General features: G+C 38.3%; 2 protein-coding genes across 2 annotated transcripts; both read right to left on the bottom strand.

Moving 5' to 3' along the window:
• Nucleotides 1-9,218: 9,218 nt before the first annotated feature.
• Nucleotides 9,219-10,461, bottom strand: LOC136946426 (putative N-acetyltransferase 8B). The gene is made up of 2 exons (XM_067240756.1): nt 10,443-10,461; nt 9,219-9,973 (listed from the first exon to the last, which is right to left on the bottom strand). Exons 1-2 carry the CDS (start codon nt 10,459-10,461, stop codon nt 9,219-9,221), a joined length of 774 nt encoding a protein of 257 aa, XP_067096857.1.
• A 9,874-nt stretch (nt 10,462-20,335) lies between these two features.
• Nucleotides 20,336-21,697, bottom strand: pfdn4 (prefoldin subunit 4). The gene is made up of 4 exons (XM_067240222.1): nt 21,637-21,697; nt 21,133-21,240; nt 20,789-20,929; nt 20,336-20,676 (listed from the first exon to the last, which is right to left on the bottom strand). Exons 1-4 carry the CDS (start codon nt 21,661-21,663, stop codon nt 20,545-20,547), a joined length of 408 nt encoding a protein of 135 aa, XP_067096323.1. The 5' UTR covers nt 21,664-21,697; the 3' UTR covers nt 20,336-20,544.
• Between the last annotated feature and the right edge of the window lie 1,019 nt (nt 21,698-22,716).

The following is a 22,716-nucleotide window of genomic DNA, read 5'->3' as shown; positions in this document are numbered from 1 at the left end:
GGCGGCTCACATAAGATTCAAATCAAAAGTGCATTAGAGGAACTGATGGACAATAAGCATGTTACTTGTGAAGGAGTATGAATATATAAAGTGACTGTCAGTTGGAATAGACGGGACAATACAGCAGAAAGTCTGATTATGAATGAGGATGCCAATTAGCAATAATCCATCTAATGACCTTTCATTCATCTGAAGGCAAAAGGGGTTAGTGCTGAGAGGTTATGAAGGGAGTTGCTTGACCTATCATCTGTATTTCAAATCATCACTTGTGGACGAGGCTGGGTTCTGTGTTGCTGCCACCGTTGTCTAGCATGTGGAACTGTGCTCTTCTCTGCCTGCAAACAAAGTTGCGGGGGCCATGACTTGCCTGAACTCCTATTGGTTGTACACGTTCTCTAAAATTAATCCACATGACATTTCAAAACAGTTGGGAGTTTGTATAACAGCCCATTATCGGATTGCATAGCTTCATTGTCACCATTCATAATTTCTGGTAAGTTCTACATCACTTTTATGGTTGTTTCTGTTACATCTGTTGAGCGGGGGGTCCTTGACATTATGATTTGCTGATTGGTGGTTGAGTGGTATACAGATGCACTTAGAACATTTAGAGCACTTGTGCAACTTCAATTTATTAGAGTAATCCAACAGAAACCAGATGCCGTTTTCCTGTGACTCATTTGAACTAATTTGATAAATGATTGACTGAGTAATGCACTTAGAGTAGCAGTTTTCTTACTTTTGTGTATGGTTGCATATAATACCAAAGACTAAGAATGGTTTGCTCTAGCCTCAAGTGGCAGGTAACAAAGCACATATTTGTATACATCATGATGTATATTGTTTTTCTTTGCTTAATCATTATAATTTAGTATGTTGCAAAGAGTTTCACCATGTTGTTGAAACTGTCTTTGGATAGTTGGCTAAAATCATAATTTTTTTAATCAATCCACTTTGAACCTCTGAAGAAACAGGATTACTGTACAAAATGTGCTTTTCATCAAGTTCAAAAATAATTAAAATAATACCCTCTTCTTCAATCACTTTGCTTTAAAGTGCTTCTCAATCCTAGTTTTGATTGACTGATGCAAACAGACCTCTTGGCCTTATTCACGCAGCAGGTGCTTTGCACTTCAAAATATCTCTGACTGTATAAAACAAAGTACTCAGAAATCAATCGTAATACAGCATTTAATTAAAATGTTCTCAACAAGACGTACAGTAGTCTGATTGCATTAATATTTCACAAACTCAAGAATACATGAGTCATAGTACTTTTAGAATTGAGATAAAACTCTTTAATCAAGAAAAGTGTTAGTTAGATATCAAGGTTTGGATTTGACCCATCAAATAAATTACCCTTTTATACAGTTAGTTTAGTCAGAAGAAACATTGTTTTCTTTTCTCCTTTCTCTGTCTCAATGTTTGAATTCTGTCATATTGGTCAAAGGATATCTCTATGCCTTGAGGGGAGACAATCTGGAATGAACGCTTAACCAAAAAGTGCACTGAACCATTGTTGTCTTACAACAGTGGTATTTCTTCTGTTTTTGTAAAAACGTATACTATTGTGCAGGTCACGTCAGGTTGGACTCCATCACAAAGAGTGTGGGTCAACTGATAAGTAGGTGTGTTCTTGTGAAGAACTCATACTCCTGGCCTATGATGATGCAAACTTGTTTTCGACAACAAATTGGTGTAACATCCTATCTATCCTACCTCATGATTTGTGACAGCTATGAGGGTTACATTTTTTAATTCTCATTCTATATACTGAACCACGACCTGTCTCCTTTTCCTAGTAGCAAGACATTAGATGGCCTTTACCAGCAGGCACGTCACTCACAATAACACATTCCAGACATTATGTGGTAACTCACTCATCATGCCTAAGGTTTTGCTGCATGAATATCTCACCCCAGTCATGACAGAATCACAGTCTAGAATGTCCTTGGGACAACCATCCGAGGCATTGCCGGAATGTTCTCATAAAAGAAATTATGATGCATTTTTAATCAGGGAAATAACTTTGCTCACTATTCCACTGTTTCAATCGTGTTTTAGGTTGTGGAATCTATTTCTTGTTTACCCTATTAAATATGCATTACATAGAGAGACTTGCTAAAAGATATCACTTGCTATGATGGGATTTCAAATTGTTGGATTATAGTTATCAATCTCATAGTCATAATTTAATTCCAATCTTTTTATCTGTGGGTCAGAATATTGTCACGATACCATGCATACAACATCAGTGAATATAACACCAAGGATATGACCTCATTGTAATCCATTGCCAACACATTTTCCAATCAATATACTGTAATTAGGCTTGGAGAACTGTGCTACACCATTTCTGCTCTCTGAGACTCAACATGCCCCTACATTAATATGGTGTTTAGTGGGTAAGAGGCAATCGAAAATGAATCCAGTTCATTGTGTTGTTTTTGTTCTAGACAATCTCATTGTCCTTCTACTTGTTTAAGGCCCTGCAGCTCCATAGCAATGAAAACAGAAACACTTGCTGATAAGGAACACAACCTGACAATTGTTCTTCATATATATCACACTATATCACAGATTTCAACTGTGATCTGAAACGCATATTTTGCACTAAAGCATGATGCCGATTGGGAGGTGTGGGAAATTAGAAAAGGCAATCAATCAATGCCAAATGGTTGAACACTGAAGTATTCAAATGAGAACACTCATTGTACGGTCAAGAGGCTCAGTATACAATTGTCATTCAATTTACTATTTTAAAATTCACACAACATGTTATCAGTGATTAGCACATATATTATGTAAATACTATGACTCATCACCATGTCACAAAAGAAACAAAAGAACAAATGCTGGATGTCCTGCTCTCTGGTCCTGTTCAAGCGACTAGTCTGTTAGTTATTGTATATTGGAGGAGTCGTCTTCACGTTGCTCAGGATATTTATCAGGGTAGATAAAAATGTGTTGGTTTCAAGTGGTGCAAAGATCCTTTATCCATGAGTTTAATTCTTATTCTATAGATGAAGTACTGATAAAGATAATAAAGGGAATTGAAAAGCTTTCAAGTGGCTTTAGGTTTATCTTTCTGAATGAGTCATATTGACCTGACTGTCCCTATGTTTCTGTCTACTCTCACTGATACATCCATCAAGTGTTTTTTTTGTAATGCTGCAGAAGGAGATTTTTAAGTGTAGAAGAAGTTTGGAACTACACTCACAAGATGCAGTTCAATAATCCCTTATTGCAGTGACAGATCCAGAGCAGACTTATTGTCTGTAGTGTAGCCTTGGCCTTAGTGTTGGTCCCTACGGAAACTATTTGATGGATAATGCTTCCCCACCATCTTTTAGTTCTCAGCAGCTTTTCCATAGTCATGAATCTGTTGATGAGGAGGAATAAGGCAGGAAGGAAACCTGCTGTGTGGGGTATAAAAAAGGCTAGGCCAGGAGCAAGCTGTATGGTGACTTGGCAGGAAACACAATCACTGTCCACCAACAATGAAGTCTCCAGAGGTAAAATAAACATCCCTATTCTGAAGGACTTGGACTTCTCTGCCAAACCTGGAAGATGGTGTCTTTGCAGAAGCAGAGCAGACGGTTCTCCTTTATGCGTGGAACACAGATTAGTAAATATCCTTCTGTGTGTTTGTCCTCTGTAACTGGCTCCCAACCAACTGTTCTGCTTTTTCGGGGTAATAATTATGTATTTTTCAACCACAAATGTAAAAACAGTGGACTGGAGCTACTAGTTGTTTTCGTACTGGTTGGTGTGATGGTTCGTCTGGGCAATGAAGGAAAGGGAAACAGGTAATGGGGGATGAAGGCTTGTCTCGGATGCAGTGCAAGGTGGAATTGTTATGATTGACGAGGTTGATGTAAACTGTGACTAAAGATACAACGCTCATTTCTGATCAAATACATCTTCACCATTGTCTTGTCTTGGATGGCTATTTGAGATGTATACAACATTTTTGTTTTACCAGTTCACCTGTAAGCAGGTTTTATGGACAGAAATTACAAAGAAACAGCTACAAATTATTATGTGCAGCTCATGGGCATGGTGTTTGAATATGAATGAATTAATATTTGTGAAAACCCGGGCTTGATTCTGTTGTTTAATTGTTTTACAATAGTATTTCCTCAGCCTCTGTAACCGGAGGTCGTAATCCCATAAGGACTGAACATAGACACGCTGTCTCCACATAAGCTCATTCAATTCTCCTAAGATCTGTCACTGTCTATTGTTTTTATTAGTTTTGGTGTATAAAAAAAAACTAATTTAAAAATTGGAGTCAGATAATTAAAAAGCCTGCTAAATCCACTCCCTGAAGATGCATGGAGCCCTCTGCAGTGTCTGCTGCTGTATCACATCACTGAGACTGCAGGCACAATCCATTTCCAAAGCAAGTAACCTTGTAACTGCCTGATTGAACTCTGTGTATCAATGATGTTTTCCTGTTTAAAAAGCAATAGCCTTAATAGGCTTTCAGCAGACAACAGTACTAAAGTAACACTGGTGTTGAGTATGGGGCCATGGTAAGTTTGAAATCATCAATCATCATCACCGTCTCAAACCGAGTGTTATGCTTCCTTGATGGTATCTACATTATATAATGTTGCTTTATATTTAGCAGCACATTTAAGTCAGTAAGAATTAGTTTGACAGATGTATGATGTTGGCCTTCAGAGGAAAAAAATGGAACCAATGTGCTGCCCTTGTGCTGCTGAACTGGCATAGGCACTATGGATTGTTTATAAATATCATGTAGCTTTGTCAAACGGTCGAACATCTAATACCCTTGATAAATGTCATCATGAAAAATGTAAGTTGTTGTTCTGTCAAGACCCATTAGGTCTGCTATCTCGCATTCTAAGTCAGTCAATACTGTGTGTCTGCTCCATTAGAATCACTTTAGGAATCATGGTTCACCTTGACACAGGCTGTAGTCATATGTCTTCTTCTGAGAGCAGCCAGTACTCGCTTACCAGGGAGGGAGTGGCAACAAGGCAACACTTCCTTTAGAGGAATGCTTTTTCTCGTCAATGTTTCAGTGTCTCTCTGTACCACACAATATACACTGGATCAGCCAGCACAATATGGCAGATGCTATCATCACAGTTTTGCTGGTTTGATGAGCCACACTACAACTTTACACACTGATCTCTCATGTAGTCCATTTGATCATAGACTTACATGTCCCCAGAGTGGCAATTTGTATATCTCCAAACGGTAGGTTACCACACATTTAAAATCAAAGATGAAAACAAGAATTCAATACAGTGACTGCAAAAAAGTCAATAGCAGTGATCGTAACTATGATGAAGGATGATGTTCAGGAGGGTGTCTTGTGGCTGGATGGTTTGTTACTTCTTTATTTAGGTAGTTGGTGTTCAAGTGACTCTTCAAAGCCATTGCAAATCCCCATATTAAAGATGTCAGGCATTTTTACAATGGCATAGGAACCACCCACAAGAACCCAGCATCCAAATCTTAACCCTTTATGCATGACTTCACAAAGGGGCTAATTGGTTGTAGGAACGGTGTAAAGTAGTTAAGACTACATCCATGAAAATCTCTCTATATTATCATCAACTTAATAGTTATGGTCCATTTCTCATCTGTTTTGAACCAGACATGCTATTCTCTTTATTAATTTCCTGTGACACATGTCTTGACTGAGGCAAGTCAGTCCATGAATCATAGTTACTGCAGGCTGTGATAAGAATGTTTTGTTCCATTTTGAACTTCTTTATAGTAAAACTTTGTGGCAAATCGATTTAACCTGGGAGTCAGGTGGCTGAGCAGTTAGGGAATCAGGCTAGTAATCTGAAGGTTGCCATTTGACTCCTGGCCGTGCCAAATGACGTTGTGTCCTTGGGCAAGGCACTTCACCCTACTTTCCTCGGGGGGAATGTCCCTGTACTTACTGTAAGTCGCTCTGGATAAGAGCGTCTGCTAAATGACTAAATGTAAATGTAACAGAGCAACGCCTTTTACTCTTCTAGACAATACAGTGAATATTTTTTTAACACTGATTAATGTCTCTTTGTAATTACAACATACATTATTGCAGTTGTGAGTTGACCTATGGTCAGGGCCCAGGAAATGAGTCTGCTGTCTGGGACATTCATCCACCAGGGTTATGTTGATGTGAACACTCATTCAGTAATGATTCATTAACAATTCTAAAGTTATTTATATTCATATTGACCAATATTTTCATTTTTAAGTTTCAATGCAGCGTGATAACAAGAAGGAGCCTAATTGTAGTTTACTTTTAATTTGGAAAGCACAATAGTAGCAGTATTCACTCTGTCCTATATGGTTAATATTTAATGTAAATAATCTAGTTAGTAAGATCTCCCCTGTTTCACATATTATACCTGTTAAGGTCTCTACAGTGTGTGCTGTGCTCTAATGTGTTCCTCTTTGAGAAAAACATATTTATCATTTTTGAACCATGCAGTGAATGGACAAATTGACCAATTATTTAGAGAAAGTGCAGATTCTGCAGAATGCCAGCTCCTAAATGTGCAGAATTGGGCATTGCTGGATGAGCTATCCATATACATTGCAATTTGGCATGCTTTTGTTACTCAAGGGTGATTTAATATTTAGAGTAATTGGCCAGGTGCTAGTCACTGTTGTGAAGTTCAACTGCAAAGCTAATAAGGAAGTTCAGAAGTACACAACAAAGATGGAAAGTGATTATATGAGAGTCTGGTGATTGGCCTAAGATGATGCATGATCTAAACAAATGCACTTCTAGCTCCAAGACAACAGCAATACACAGTTGTATTTCATGGATGTCATTTATCTCAGTTATATGCTACTGTCTAATATGGCACAATATACAGAATGTGTGTTTAGGTTGGTTGAGGGGCAGTTCTATGGCCGTATGTGAAGCCCTCTGTGACATTGCTTGTAAAAAGGGCCATACAAATCAATTTTCATTTGATTTGATTTGAGTGTTTGCTACAGAATATAAAAAATCTGAAAGGAAGATTCATCTTAATAAATTAAAACTATGGGATTTTGATTATATTTGTTTTTATGAATACTTAAAAATGAATTAACTTGTGAAGTCATCAAAGGTATGTCTTCAAAAGAATGTTTTCAATTGCAGTGCCTGGGAATTGGTTTGCACCTTTTAAAAGAGAGATCAAATCAAACTTTTGTTAAAATGAAAGTGTTGCAAAACATTTTCTCAGGACTGAAAACCCAAAGCATAGCACAATACTGAAAAGTTACCAGTAAAAGTGACCCTTAACTATCCAAAGACATTTTTCAGAGTACCTTCTGTTGAAATTATTTTGACGTTGAACTTTTATCTCAAATTTGATGAAACTTTACTAGTGTTAGCATGACAAAAAATCTATGAGGTAATTGTTACCATTTCAGGACAATCCTTTTGGGGAAACCAAGGCCACTGGAAGTACAAATAATAACAATCTTCGTTCTATGAATGATAAACCCTTGAGCTGCCTTTGGGTCACATGACCCAAAGGTTCATAACGAACCATCGTTGTGTTTACGCAATTTTACCCAATACAAATACAAATAATTTTCTTTTAACCTTTGCAATGTGGGGGGTCTGAGACAGCCCAATGTTTAAAAGAAAAAGGTTCACTTTGTTTTTGTATGCGGTAAAGTTGTCGCAATACGACGGTGGGTCACAATGACTGATGGGTCAGAATGACCCGAAGATAACATTAAGGCAGGAGGACCATGTATGCAAAAGAAAATTGGTATGCTACTGAAACTTCCAACTGAACTGTAAAAGAAAACATACTTTGGATGTTAATATTGTGCGGGGTGTTTACTACATAAGCTGGGTTTCGGTTGCATTGCTATAAGCGTTTGTTGAAACCATGATAAGGTAATTGATTATTCAGACAGAAATGTTTGAACATGAGAAGAATTGCAACCAGAGGCCTTTATAATTGTGAATGGATGACAACAGGTTTAGTAGCATTAAGGCTCAACTTTCTCTGGCTAGTTAAACATCTGCTGGCTGGCTACTGGCCTAATCTTTTTTGACATGTGCAGGGAGAGTGATTGATGTCTTGATGCTAGAGACCATGTCTATGCATCTCAATGCCAAGCTGCGGTATCCTTTCTACTGAACTCATTTGGGACACACCTGGCATCATATCAGCATTCAAAGTCCTTTTTTCATGTGAGCTATCAAGGTAAACAGGTAAGTATTGAACAATGAACATGTTGCGTGATATTTTATTCAACTTATCCTATCACAGGCATTATGCATTATGGTATTAATAGTAGAAGGAGCTTTATTGAGGAGCTTTATTGATCCCCAAGTACTGAAGTATTAACAATTTAATAATTAGTGCAAGAAGGAAGGAATGAAGGAACGAAAGAACATTTTATACATAAATGTATAAGTTCAAAAATACATTTGTTACTGTTTGTGAAAAAAATATTCTAACAGGTGTTCTATTGTGTGGTGTCCATAATCTCAGTCCAATGACCTAAACTGCCATTTAAGTTGCAAAACAGTGAACTCTTTATCCTGTCTTGTGCTACACGCACAGCTCTTTTAGCTCGAAAGAATTTTAAACCTCCTAAAGTTGGGATAGTATTGCGTCTTGCATTGGTATTTTAAGCAAAGAGTTTTGAGGTCTTAGAAGTCAGCTGGCATTAATTCCTCTGAGGCAAAGGGATTCAACTTTTCCCCAGAAAGTAGCTTAAAAGAAAGTTTTTGTAATTTAATATCTCCTTTTGTAGACCGTTTATTTCTCAGTGGACAAAATAACAATCCATTATGTGATGTGTATATAGTTTATTTTGTGCATTATATCCAAGGATGTTTCACAAACATTAATTTGAGTTTTCTCAGTAAACATCAGCAAAAGTTGTATAAATTAATTGTGAAATACAGGTGAGATAGAATAATTTGCCTTACTGTTTCCAATGCCCTGAGGTTATGGCTTTATAACCCACCACAAAGTAAAACCCTTCAATTGATTTTCTAAATAAACTAAATTAGTTTTGAAAACTGTAAAGTGGACAGAAGATACATTATGATATGATATACTCTGTACAGTTATAGCTGTGTTTGTCCGCTTGTGAGTAGATGACGGCTGTATCTGGAGGTATTTTGGATTGGAAGTAAGCTGTGCTGTGCTGTATTACTAAATGGAGGTCCATTTAAGGGTGGATGAATGCTGCAGATGTCTACAGTAACTTCTGTCTTAGATAAACTTCTCCATATGCATCACATTGATTCTGGCCAACTTGGAGAACCAGCGGTTAGCATGTGTGTTACTGTGAGAGGACGTTTGAACAAAGCCTAGCTTCTGATAAAGGGAGTTGGCTGCCGTCTGTGGTGAGCTGGTGTCCAGGACGATTCGAGAGTAGCCACGCTCCTTGCAGAAATCCATGGCCTTCTGAGCCAGCTGAGCGCCAAGGCCTTTGCGGCGACAAGCAAAAGACACGACCATGTGGGAAACCTCACCATAGCTACCATCACCTGCATCTTGGGCTATCTCTTGGGCTCCCATCATCCCTCCATTCCAGCCACCACTGCCCTCACTCTCATCCTCATCCTCTCCCCTCCTCCCCGTCACTGCCACTACACCGGTCACCTTGGACTTGCCATTGACCTCTGCCTCTGCCACCCAGAAGCCATTGTCGGGGTTGTCTAGGAAGCTGGCCTGAATGTCGGCCATGTCTGTGCCCAATCTTCTCTTCATGTAGCCTTCATAAATCTCGTGGCAGCAGTAGTACACCAGCCCAGCCCAGGCCCCCCCGAAGAGTAATGCCTGGAAGTAGGAACTTCCTCCCAGCACATATCCCGCCATGGAGATACTGAGGGCCACCCCAATGTGGTCTGGATCACTCATGGCCTTAAAGAAAGCCGGGTAGACGTGTTCCAAAATCCCATTACGAAACAGTGAGATGACGGCGTCCTTATCTTCGGCCGTGTACTCTCTGATGGAGTACTGCACTGTGTGACAGAGAAATAGGGGGAAGGGATATAGATTCAGCTCGAGACTAATCTGTCTGTTTTTGCAATTAGAAAATCCTGTTGGATTTCACAACAGGCTCACATAACTGTGGGAGAAAATAAAGCCCTTTCACAAAGAATTTACCCTCTTTATGTCTAGATATAGAGTATTCCAACTTCAAAAATATAACACATTTATGTTAAATATCAAATACACAAACAGCATGTGTAAAACGTTTACAAATTAGTACGTTTTTCATGTTAGTCTTAACTAAACAGAAACATAATCAAATTTCACAGTTATTAGTTTGCTGAAAAAAAGTTGTTTCAAACCAGTAGTTTGAATGGAAATGACACACATCATCAGCACAGAATACTTTGAAGTGTTACCACACTATCTGGTACATGTCTAACATCCAACAGGAACATGGTTCACTGGGGACATAAAAAAAGAGAAAATGTGACTTACTGTTATATTTCTGTGCCATGTTGTTATCTAACTCTTCCTTTTTTCTCAATCTCCACTTTACACAGCTCCAACTCCCCCTCCACACCTTCTCTCTTTCTGTGAACTTTAGCTACAGCAAGTGGTAAATACCCATTCACGGAGGCTTAAGAGTCATCTGGGCATGCTCACAAACACGCACGCATAAATGCACGTGCAAACACACACACACTCTCACGCACACATTCTCTCACTCACACAAAACACACCCATGTGTACGCATATATACACACACACACAGAGAGCCATGTGCACTATTAATTGTGTCCCGTTTACTAAGCAATCAAATCCAATATCTGATTTGACTGTTTCTCAAACATCTCAAAAAAGCTGCAAACCCGTAGCAACACTTCTTGTTAAATGAGTTGGAGGACTTGGCTTTAGTATGAACACAAGACTGTTCCAACTGTGTTGCTGTACTTCAATGAGAGGTTATGGGCAGATGAATAATGTCTGTTCCCTTGACTTTGGAGCTCCTATAGCCATAGTGACAGTGTCAACTGCAATAACCCAGGAGTCTTCTGACAAGATTACATTTTCCCTGCAGGAGGAGGGCCCTTACACCTGTTTAAATCAATAGGATCGCCTCATGAATCGCAGAGTACCGGAAGGTCAAGGAACTCTGGAACTTTCTCAAACCATTTCAAATGCTCCCATGAATTCTGAATTATTCAATGGTAGACATTACAGAATCAAGAGTCTGTAATCCAATGTAGAGATACATTTGGGATTAATCAAATTTCAAGAGTTTTGAAAAGTGGTTTGATATGAGGTGGTACTGTCATCCTAAAAATTAACTATCACTTTGAACTAAAGCCCAAGTCATCATTAGACTATAGGTCGAAAAAACTACTGACTGATACACACCACATTTAGCACATACTGTAGATAGAGTCCAATGCATGTTATAAAACCTAACCATCATTCAACACATATAGTTATGTTACTTTATCATTCAGAATATGAACCCAGTGCATAGTCACATCATTTGAATAGTTGCTTATAAAAATGATAATCAATAGTTTCATTCTGGAAACCTCAAAATATGAAAGTTTAATACCACTTTTCAAAGGAGACCTTGTCATTGAGCAAAACTGCAAGTGACAATAAATAATTCAGTATACTGCCTTTAATAACTACATTATACATCCCCTGCTATGCCTCAATCCCATTGGGCAAAGGCATCAAGAGATTCCCCCCTGAAATTGTGTACTTCAAGACAATACGACCCAAGTCAAATTACGTTAAATTGAGGTATTGAATGCTTCATATCTTACCTGTCATCTTTATTACGTTAATATTTCCAGTAGAGCTGTCACTAGAAGCAGACTGAAAAATATTCATGATATTCAGAATTTAGCTAAGCTAAGTTTGTTTACTTGTAAGTACCTGCCAGTAGTATTTGACTTTGTCATACTTCACAACCAACTGCAGCATCTTGGGTTGATGGTTAGTCCTACTGTTTGCTCCTTTATTTGACTGTACATCATGATAATGTTATTACAGCCAATCAGAATCAAGTATTCACCCAGACCATGGTATAAGATAATGTTATTACAGGTGTGTGAAATGTCTACTAATTTTCCTTTGAACACTGACAGTGTAAACTTCTAGAAATATTCCACATTATATATTATAGGAGGAGTGTATTGTTGTGGACATGTGTGATATTAATATATAGTACAACTAACACCAACAGTATCATTGTATTAAATTTTTGTTCTCGCTGTGATATATTGTTTTTATTACTGTTGCTTGCTTTTTTTCCACAGGTACACTTGCACTTATAGCGGTTCATGTTGTTTAATTGTAACTTGTTTAACTACATGCTCTTATGGTTCTTCCCTTTGGCACTTACTTTGGTTGTTCACAATGTGTGCTTCATGTTTTGGCTACTCGCGATGTTTTTTGGCTATCTTGTTGTTATGATCAGTGACCTATGCACTTTGTAAAGCTCTCTCTTGGAAGTCGCTTTGGATAAAAGCGTCTGCTAAATGAATAAATGTAAATGTAAATGTATTGTTGTTTCTATGACAGCACATGTACATGTACTTCCTACAGAGAAAGTGTTACAGTGATAGGTATGTTTGCAAGTGAAGCTTACATTTCAGTGTGAGAACTTCATCCCTGGCAGAGTTCAACTGGAGTTCTGACAGTGGCACCACACTAGAAGAACATTATTGTATTATTAACTTATCATATACATGATAAACTGATGCTTATTAATGTCATCAGTAAAAAATATAATTCTGACCCTGTCTTCACTGATCATATTTTTGACAAGTTCATCATTGGACTGATAAATAAGGACATTTCTAACCATCAACACCTTCAGGGAGTCTTGCTGACAACCAAGCAGCTAATTAAACCCGTGGCATCATAAACAGATTACCGTAAATTGTTGTACCGCCTAAATACTGATTAGACACAAACACACCAAACTTTCTTCAACATGCACCATGCAATACACACACACACACACACACACACACACACACACACACACACACACACACACACACATACACACTACAAAGTGCGATATGTAACCACAAGTGTCAACCTTAAACCACAGTGATGTGGTTGGTAGACATATTATATGTACAGTACATTCAAGAATAACTTCACAATAGATTAGCTACATGAAACTGTTCGATGGAAGTCAGATGGGGAAGCTGGAAGTAAACCTTTAACAAATGAGTGGTGTTACCTTTGATACTGATCAAAAGGCAACAAAAGGTTTTATAGGAACTATATTGCAGCAAAGGCTCATTCCCTTCTCCCCCGAGGACAGCAGGCATAAAGAACCAAGCAGCCTAAAACTACAGGCCATCTATCACACTTAAAAAGCTGCCCACCTCTACTTTACCATCAATATGGGGAAACATGCTGGAAATTCAGGACATTATACAGCAAAGGATGATTCTACGGTGGGACCAAGAACGGAATAATCATCTCCCTGTTTCTCATTAGAACTGGCTGCTATTGTTTAAGGTTAATTATTGACCAGGGATGTGGCTGGGAGGTTTACAGGTCCCTGAATGGTTGTGTGGTTTATTAAGAAGTGATGTCTCCCAGACAAAGCAGACCCTGAAGGATACCTTTCAGCTCCTGTGGATCCCTGCTGCCTCTAACACCGCAAAAGGAAAGAGAAAGTGATTTGCTCTCAACAGTATCTTTCCTGTGTTGCAATGCAGCGGTTACAAGTCATTAGAAGAAGTGATGCCACTGCGTGGTTTGCTGGAATCCCTGATATGACTGACCTAATAACTGCAATTTATTGATGAATGGGATACAGGGGGAATGGGATGCAAACATAATTTACACTTGCGTGGGCAAAGAAGACACAGCATTAACAAAAAAAGCAAAATGTGAAATGCCAAGAAAAACAGCCTCTATTACACTGCTGAAATAATCAGAAACAGGGTGTGCTATGAGACAGGTTGTACTGAATCAGAATGAGTTCCACTTTTTCTAGAAAATACAGCTCCTGCTGTTATGAACAAATTAATTGTGTTGAATAAAGAATGAAGTCATTTCCTGAGCAGGGTTAGACATTTGCCAGCTGCGCTTCACCTGTATCCCCTTTGGAAAGAATGACAAACAATACTGTAACCTTGAGTTCAGTTCGATTCTGAACTCTGGGATCCATCTTCCTTGACCGTGACATAATCTGAATAGCAATTTTTTTCCTCAGAGATCTATCTATTCATCTAACAGGACCACCCAGTTAATGGCACTGTTATTGCGAGAGGTTCAAGGTCTGATTAAATTGATTTAAAACCAGAAGTATCCACAAAGTGTTGGAATGCAGATGCACATTCAGCTATTTAAATAAAATGTATCTTTCTCTGCAATGGCTAATGCAACTTAAACTGAGGGAATATACACCTTTAACATCACATCAGATTGAAGCTGCAGTCTAACACTATTTGTTGAGAAGAAGGATGATTTGAACACAAATCAACAATAAATATATTCAATAAACACATGTTAAAATTACAGACTGCAAAATACATCATGATTAAAAACAAACATTCTACTTTTTTACATAAAACAATCTGGCTATGCAAATAAATACAGCTTTTAGATGTGTAGCATCAGAAAAGGTTTGACTTTGAAAACCTCCTGTGTGGATTATTACACTTTCAGTTGTTCATAGCATATCTGTTTGAGCCGAAGACAGAGAAAACAAGTAATCTCATTGTTCTATTGCTACCTGGTATTCATTTAGTAAAGTATCTCAGATGGACTCATGTTTCTACCGATTAGAACAGTGTCACTCCATTTCTAATAAACATAAATTTTCATTAGAGAAGCAGATGAGGCAGCAGATGTTGCATCATTCTGTCAGATGTTCTGGAATATTGAGGGCAGCTGACCTCTCAGCATTTTCACATGACTTTGGTTTAAGAAGTTGAATTAAGATGTTTTGTAGTGTGACAGTATTAGGTGGTATTTATATCGTATGTGTTCAACACAAGTAGGCATAGTAGCTCACTCAAAATAAATGTGGGAAGCACACCTGTGTACACCGGTGTCTGGGTGTTAGACACTATACATACCATGAGAGTACTTCCATAACACAGTCTGTTGATCTACATTTAGTCATTTAACAGATCTATCACGTACATTTCAGTGTTCTATCCATAGTACACTAATATGCTTGACCATAAATATGCTTATATGTAAGGATGTTTTAGGCAAAATGTCTTACTTTTTAAGCAGATGTCTTCTGTTCATTGCTGCTGTATGAAGCTCATAACGTTTAGTGTGTCAGAGACACATGACATCCAAAATCTTGTTGCCAATTCAACCTCACCTGGTTGCTGGCACCTAAGTGATAAAGCCAACACATTTCAAAGTGTTAATAATAGAACACCTTGTTACAAAAACCAGCCTCCAGTAACAGGGGCTTGAGTGGCATGGTGGAGGATAGTGTTCTGTCATCTCTGTTTCGCAAACACCTGGTTTACTGAACTATGGGTATAGATTTGTCACCATCACGATAGAATGATTAGTTCCATCTCTATCAGATTAGTGTTAGACTGGAGCAATTAGGAGTCATTTCATGATAAAAACATGATTTTTTAAATTGAATTCTTAATAATAATTTCACAGTAAGAGTGTCAACATTAGTGCTGGTGTGCAAACCTTCTGTTTGCAGCCAAACATGACATCCCTTGACCTTTAGAGTCTCTTCTGAGAGCTTGTATGTGAAATTGAGTTTTCCATCACTTCCTTGAAAAATATTTATTGTACTTTAAATGTTATTTGAAAACCTTGGGATGTGCCAGTCTAGTCAAGGTCTTTGCAATGTAATTGTCAAAGGGTGTTTGGTAATGATATTCATGAAAACGATTGGAGGAATTCCAATTTATTACTTTTGGTGGGTTATTTGGTTCTTTGTGCTGTCGTGGATATGGTAATGCATTTGTGATGTGAAGCAGTCATCTGTGCATATTAGAGACTACTGATCAAAAAGGATGCCCAGTATCTAAATGATAAGTTTGAAAGCTTACTGGTATTTTCTCATATTTCTCCTCAGAATACCAGTCTGGCTTTACTACTGCCCTTGTGCCTCTTAATTGTTATTGTCCAGGGCTATCAACTTGATGGTCTGAAATGAAACCATTGACATTAAGGGTATTCCTGAAAATATTCACAGCCAATATTCCTCAGAACAGACAAATGACAGTCAAGGAGCAGGCTTATTTCCGGAGGCCACAGAAAGTGATGGAAATGTAATTATCAGGATATCAATTAATCTCAAAAGTCTCAGTCTATGATCATTCCTAAAGTGGCAGTTCCTCTGGACCTTGAGTGAAATACTCTTTCACTGCACTGACATATTCACTCTCAGTCCCAATATTGTGGTTTCTCTGCACTTCAGCTGTTTCTATGTGTTTTTGGTTTAGGCTTATAACATTTATTATATCCCCTGACTGTCACTTGTCATGCTCCTATAATCTTTCATACTTGAGTTGTCAAAACTAAGGATTTTTATAGGAAATGTTCAATACTTCCCACATCTCATGACACTTCATCACGCAAAAAAACTAAATGGAGGATGTTCTGCTGTTGCAGAGTATGTAGCAGCTCCACATAGTCTTGTAGAATTTAAGAAGATTGTAGCCTGCATCCCATAATCTTAATAAATTTCCCTAATTCTGACTAAATTATTATCAATGACATGTAGCTATGGCACACTACGTGGCACATCGTTATAAGGTTTGGGGAAGCGTAGATCCTTTACAAAACAGTTGCTGTGGTGTTGTCTGAAGATTGAGTGAATCATCTAACATGAGATAGTCTCCACCACACAAAGAGCAAATAGCTTTCCTTAGAAACATGAGGTGAGCACAAGCTCAGAGACACCAGCAAATACTCCACACACAAAGCACAGCCTTACATCAACAAACCTTCAGTGTTTGCTGGATAAAATGTCTGTGAAGGAATTGTATCAAAGTTGTGCGCATTTGTTTTATTTTTTTTATACTGTTGGCAGTATTGTAAGCTCCCCAAGCAGCTGGCCACCCACAGATACAGTATGCCCCTCACACTATCGTATAGCTATTTGTATTAGATTTAAAACAAATATTGTGATATAATACAGCGTTCAGAAAGTCAGAGTTGAAGGTGTCTGTGGTGTTGATTTCATACGGAGATGGAGACACCTGCTGGGCTGTTTCTGCTGGTACACCTTAGGCATTTCAAATACAGTACTATTGTGATAACTGAAAATGGGAATGTAACACTATATTATAACATTAGTGTTCATATTCAATTATTTTGCAGTGTTCTGTGTCTATTTATGTCAGTTTCCATTGCCTTAACAATGTCTTTACAATGGCTTTAACAGGTTTTTCTCCATTGCTTTGGCTCAATTCTTGAAACAGAAATTACATTATCAAAGCTCTAAGTGCATTTGGCAAAATAGCCTCTATGGTTCAGCACAACTACATAGATCACCTTCAAAAGGTCATATCTCATCCAAAACAATGGTCATGCTTCAAAACCAAATAATCTTCTCATATAAATAGTCAGTGCCCCCAAAATGAAAAGTTCCTTCTCAATTGCTGTGGCTCATCTCTCTAAAAAAAGGACATTCTCAAAGCTTTAAATACAGTTGCCAAAATAACCTAGATAGTTTAGCAAAACACCATGGCGCACCTGCAAAAGGTCATATCTCTCCCAAAACAGACAACTCATCAGTCAAGATGTAAACCTTTTCTCATACAAATAGTCAATGTCCCCAAAATGAAAAGTCCCTTTGGCATTGTGTAAACACTGCAGGTCAAAATGTTTAGATGTTTTGTCAGTATGGCAGTGGACCTTAGAAATATCCCTCATGTGCACTGTGCTACAGTTACTGTAGATGTTTTCTTTCCAGAATACTATGTCTTCAATCTACCCAGACGCTCACATGTTACCCCGCTCCTCATCTCCCTCCACTGACTTCCCACCACTGAATCACCTCTCCACCTCCATCAGAGACACTGACTGGCCACAGATTTCATCGACATCACATCTGATGTTCTCTCTTGCGATGCAACAGGGGAAGAATCGTTGTGCATGCCGCAACAATCCCCTACACTGATCTGCTGTGACATCATCAGAAGCAGAATCCATTGCCTGGAGCAGGGACCTCTGGTTTTGAGCCCAATGCTCATAGACCCTCCACCTCCATGCAGAAAAAAACTCCTCGATAGGATTGAGGAATGGGGAGTAAGGTGCTAAGAGCACCATCGCATTCTTCGATGGGCAGTGAACCCTGATGAGTGGGCCACGGTGGAAGCTTACATTGTCCCACACAATGACAAATGTAAGCAAGTGAGGCCCTACCAAACCCCTCTCATGTAGAGGGATGAGATCGGAGTGCAGGCGGTCCAAGAACGCCAGGAGCTTCTGGGTATTGTATGGGCCAAGACTGGGAATGTCGTTTACTACACCATTATCTGAAACGGCAGCACACATGGTGAAGTTGCCCCCGAGCTGGCCTGGGAAAAGCTCTATATATTTGATGGAAGCATTTATACTCCTGGATAGCTTGTGTCAGCTAACTAAACTTACAGTGTGATTGGTGATCGGATGTGTCCCCTTGTTTAGTGAAGTTCTAGTTGCACCTGACAATGATTGTAAACAGATGATCCAAGAGATCCATATTACAATATATACCATGATGTTTTTAATGGTATTATGTGCCTGAACGATTTTGACAGTGGAGTGAACTATTGTGCAAGTGATGATGTACACAAGGAAATTATGCCAATATGTTTTGCATAGAATAACCACTTGACTGAGAAGCAACAGTCAGTTTAGACCAGCGAGATATATTAAATCAGTAATTGGCCTAACTGAAGGCAATTGTCCTTAACCATTTGCAAAGATGTGCTAAATCATTTGAAATTTGTGCAAACTGTAGGCAATAGTACTTGTCATTTGCAAGGATGTGCTAATACAATTGCAATTTGATTAAAGGAATGAGAAATTCCAATCTGTTGTGAACAAGTGCCCATTGGCTTGGAGGTTTGCACGTGTTATTTTGAGAATGTCATTTCTGTTTCGTGAAATGAGCCAAAGCAACTGTAAGTCTACTGACTTCTCTGTTTAATGTATGCACCTTCCTGACAAAGTAAATTCCTTATCTGTGCAAACTTTCATGGCAATTGAACCCCTTTCTGATTCTGATTCTCTCTCTGGGAGTCATAATGTTAAAACAGCTGTTCAGTTTATGAAGATCTGCAGTGGGACTTTACTTAATATGTAAAATAGAATCCCTTTGCAGAGAGAGATGCATGAACATAAAAACAGGAGAAAAGAAAAGGACAAAGACTAATGAGAACTCACAACATAACAGACAAGGGAGAGAGAAAGAAAACAAGACCACTTGGGAAATAAGTTCTGTAATTTCCATGCGTTCTTCAGCGCCAGGATTTAACAAGCTGTGGATAAAGCCAATATGTGGGTAGAATTCCTCTTAATCTTCACAGTGAATGTTCAGCAGGAAGCCCATGGGAAGAACTTGTTAATTGAGACCTCCATCCACCGGAGGTGTATGCTAGAACACTGAACTTTATTTATTTGATACTTTGTTAGCTCAAGACGGCAGGACTTTAGGGCATGCTTTAATGAGGTCTATAAATTATGTCTTGGTAGGAGCCAACATGGTGGTTTGCTGTACAAGAACTCCATTCCAGTACAAAACAGTTGGAAAAATGATATCCCGACTGTCTGGATTTTAAATAATTCTACTGAATGATAGACGTATCAATAATCAGCCAGTGTTCCTATTTCTCAGTGTTTGCATGAGTCGAAACGAGACTGTCTCTTTATAAAAATGTCTGTAGTGGTGATGCTCATCAGCTGAGCAACCCCATGTCATCTAAACCCTTTAGAACACAAACAAAACTCTTGTATGTATACCCTCACTCAATGCATATAAATTATCTTGTCATTGTTACATTCAATAGTCAATGTATTCTGATGAGTATTATGGCATTCATCTCTTCATTTAGAAATAAGAGAGCCTCAGATAGTTCAATACTGTTCATTATTGATCGTACGAAGCAAATGTCTAGATGAAACAGTATCTTGACAGAAGCCTGTAAGATGGCTTCCCTTCAATTCAGAAGGCTGTTAAGAAGTCTGTTATATTCTGCTCTCAATCAATCTAAATCCAAGCAGCATGGAAGAAGTCCACATCAAGCCATTTGAAAATCAACAACATTATTATAATGGTATTAATGTACCTATTGAAATGCTATCTTCAATGTGGTACACAAACAGGGATAGGAGGGGGGTTACTGAAAGGATTCTATGTTTAAACAATGGTAAGCAAAAACTGCCAACATAAACCAGTTGAAATATTAGCATTTATTCTAACACCAATGCAACCTTGAGATCATCTTTTTGTCCCACAACAGAAATAATAAGAACTGGATCACCAACATCATCAGTATACGATAGTACAATAGGTACAAAATAAAAACATGTGAATGCAAATGACGTGTATTGGTTGTGAACTGCATAAATGTCAATGTTGAGTTGTTAAGCCCAGCAGTATTTAGCTCTCATCTGCCTCCAGGTTAATGTTGTTACCAAACTTGGCATAAAGTTGAACCTTCAGATCTGCTAACACCTGCTGTATCGCTGATACTCGCCCATCCAGGTCTTTGACTTCCTGCTCTAGCCCTTCCTGTGGACAAAATTGAGTATGGATGTATAGCTCTGCTCAAAACCATTATTTAAAAAAGTTTTCATTCAACACTAAAGGATAATTAGAGTAAAATAATAAATTGACCACCTACCTTTGCAGCTTCTAGCATTTCTTGCGTCTCCTCTTGGGTGTGACTGATGAAAACTTCGCCAATTTGATATGGGACCAGCAATGTGTCATCATCAAACATCATGATATCATCGCTGGCGTCCTGCAAATTCTGAAGAGATTTCTAAACCAAATAGAAAATAAGCAATTGCAGTTATCATCAAGGTACACAATAACAAATCAGTCATAAGGTGGATTGTAAGTAAATCAAGGATGTATTATAACAGCAGCCAGCCAGGTGAATGCAACTCATGGTTACTTGGTAATCAAAGGCCATCATGGAAGAAAATGTAACATGAGAATGTAATATGACAAGTCTGAACTTGCCTTTTTAGCTTCTATTTCGTCCTTCAGTTCAGTCATTCGATTTGTGTTCCGTGCAAACTTGTTAATCTTCTGTTGATCTTCAAACGTTACATTGACGTCTTCAACTCCCTGTGGGGAAGGAGGAACAAAGATTAAGGTGTATCAGTAAACATATTATCATTGCTAATTGCCAGACATTTAGCAAATCAGTTACCGAAGCTAAGATAACTAAATGAATTGCATATTTCAAAAACTGGCAACAGGGTGTCGTTTGCTAGGTAGCTAGATCATGAGTGTGAAACAGTTAGTGCTAGCTATATTTGTGCGAAAAGAGCTCAGCTGTCAGTTTGCTTCCCCAATGCAATGCACGAGGTTTTTTTCTTCTAGTGCCTATTTGCTGACTAGTCTAGTCAGCCACTAACAGAAAAACTGCAGTGAAGTGTCATAACCTTTCTATTACAAAAAATATATTGTGGCTGTGAAGCCTTTAAAACAGACTCATGGTTGAATTGGATTTTTACTTACAACCGTTTTCTTCATGGTGGCTGCCATCTTTAGAACACGCCCGATTACTTCTTCGCGTGTGTCAGTCAGTTACATGTGACTTGCTGCCGCCACCTAGTGAGCAATTCTGTTAATTCAACAAAAAAACAAGTCGGCACATTGACTCCACAGCCTAAATGTTCAGTTTCTACAAACATACGGTTTTCCTTTCATCTTTGTCTGATGCAATTGTTCTTAATGTTCCATCACAATAGTGATAGTTAATGCTGCCATATAATGTCATTACATTGAAAATATTACGAAAAAGGAAATTATACTTTATTGTTACAAAACCTTGGATTTAGGCTGAAAGAAGTGTGCAAATGCGTTCCAATTTAAACACGTGCTTGGAGGAACCGGAACTTTCACTCTGCAAATATTCAACAACAAACAGAACTGCTCCCAGGTTCAAATATTTGTTGAATGCACGAGTTACTACAGTTTTAGAGCTTAACAACTATTTTCGATTTGGGACACATGGAAAAATATTTCATAAAGCAACACATTAATATTAGGTGCAGGGAGGACAAAAAAAAACATCTTACAGATTTCACATTAAACATTAAAATGGTTGGATAATTAAACAGACGAAACATTTGAGTTGGGTCTTTGAACAGAGGTTGTGTGAGGTCTTTCATCTCTTTTGTCCTTGTCAAAAGTTCACAGTAACTAGGGCAATCTGAGTTCCGCCTCACCATGTAGGCCACAGTACAGTGTTTTCCTTCAGCATATTGCATTTATATTACAGATATTGTCTTTATTCTGAATTCCTTTGTTTAAAGTTTTGACCAAAGTTATGTATGTATATGTTGTTGTTGAAAGGTCATATTTATTATTATTTCTCTTGTGGTGAATTCTTCAGCTGGTCCGATGGAAAACGTTTTTCAAAGAATGGCCCCTACACGCCTTCTCTGCAGCAGTGGGAGATGTTTGGCAAATCAGTGAATCCATGGAATGTAGTTTGAATGCTTAGAATGTATTGTTCATTCCACTTTAAGCCAAACTATTCTACCAGTTGGTTACTGGTAGAATAGCATCAGTGGTCTTGTTTCCTGTTTGGAA

Source organism: Osmerus mordax, chromosome 7 (genome assembly GCF_038355195.1).
Source record: "Osmerus mordax isolate fOsmMor3 chromosome 7, fOsmMor3.pri, whole genome shotgun sequence".
NCBI classification, from domain to species: Eukaryota; Metazoa; Chordata; class Actinopteri; order Osmeriformes; family Osmeridae; genus Osmerus; species Osmerus mordax.
This window is presented reverse-complemented; position numbering and strand designations above follow the sequence as displayed.

Bases quoted from the DNA above. Each gene is read 5' to 3' on its own strand.
- pfdn4 (XM_067240222.1), bottom strand. From the start codon at position 21,663: ATGGCAGCCACCATGAAGAAAACGGTT. The intron at 21,241-21,636 runs GTAAGTAAAAAT...CCTTCCCCACAG, and splicing joins CCACCATGAAGAAAACGGTT to GGAGTTGAAGACGTCAATGT. The intron at 20,677-20,788 runs GTAGGTGGTCAA...TTTTGTCCACAG, and splicing joins AAATGCTAGAAGCTGCAAAG to GAAGGGCTAGAGCAGGAAGT.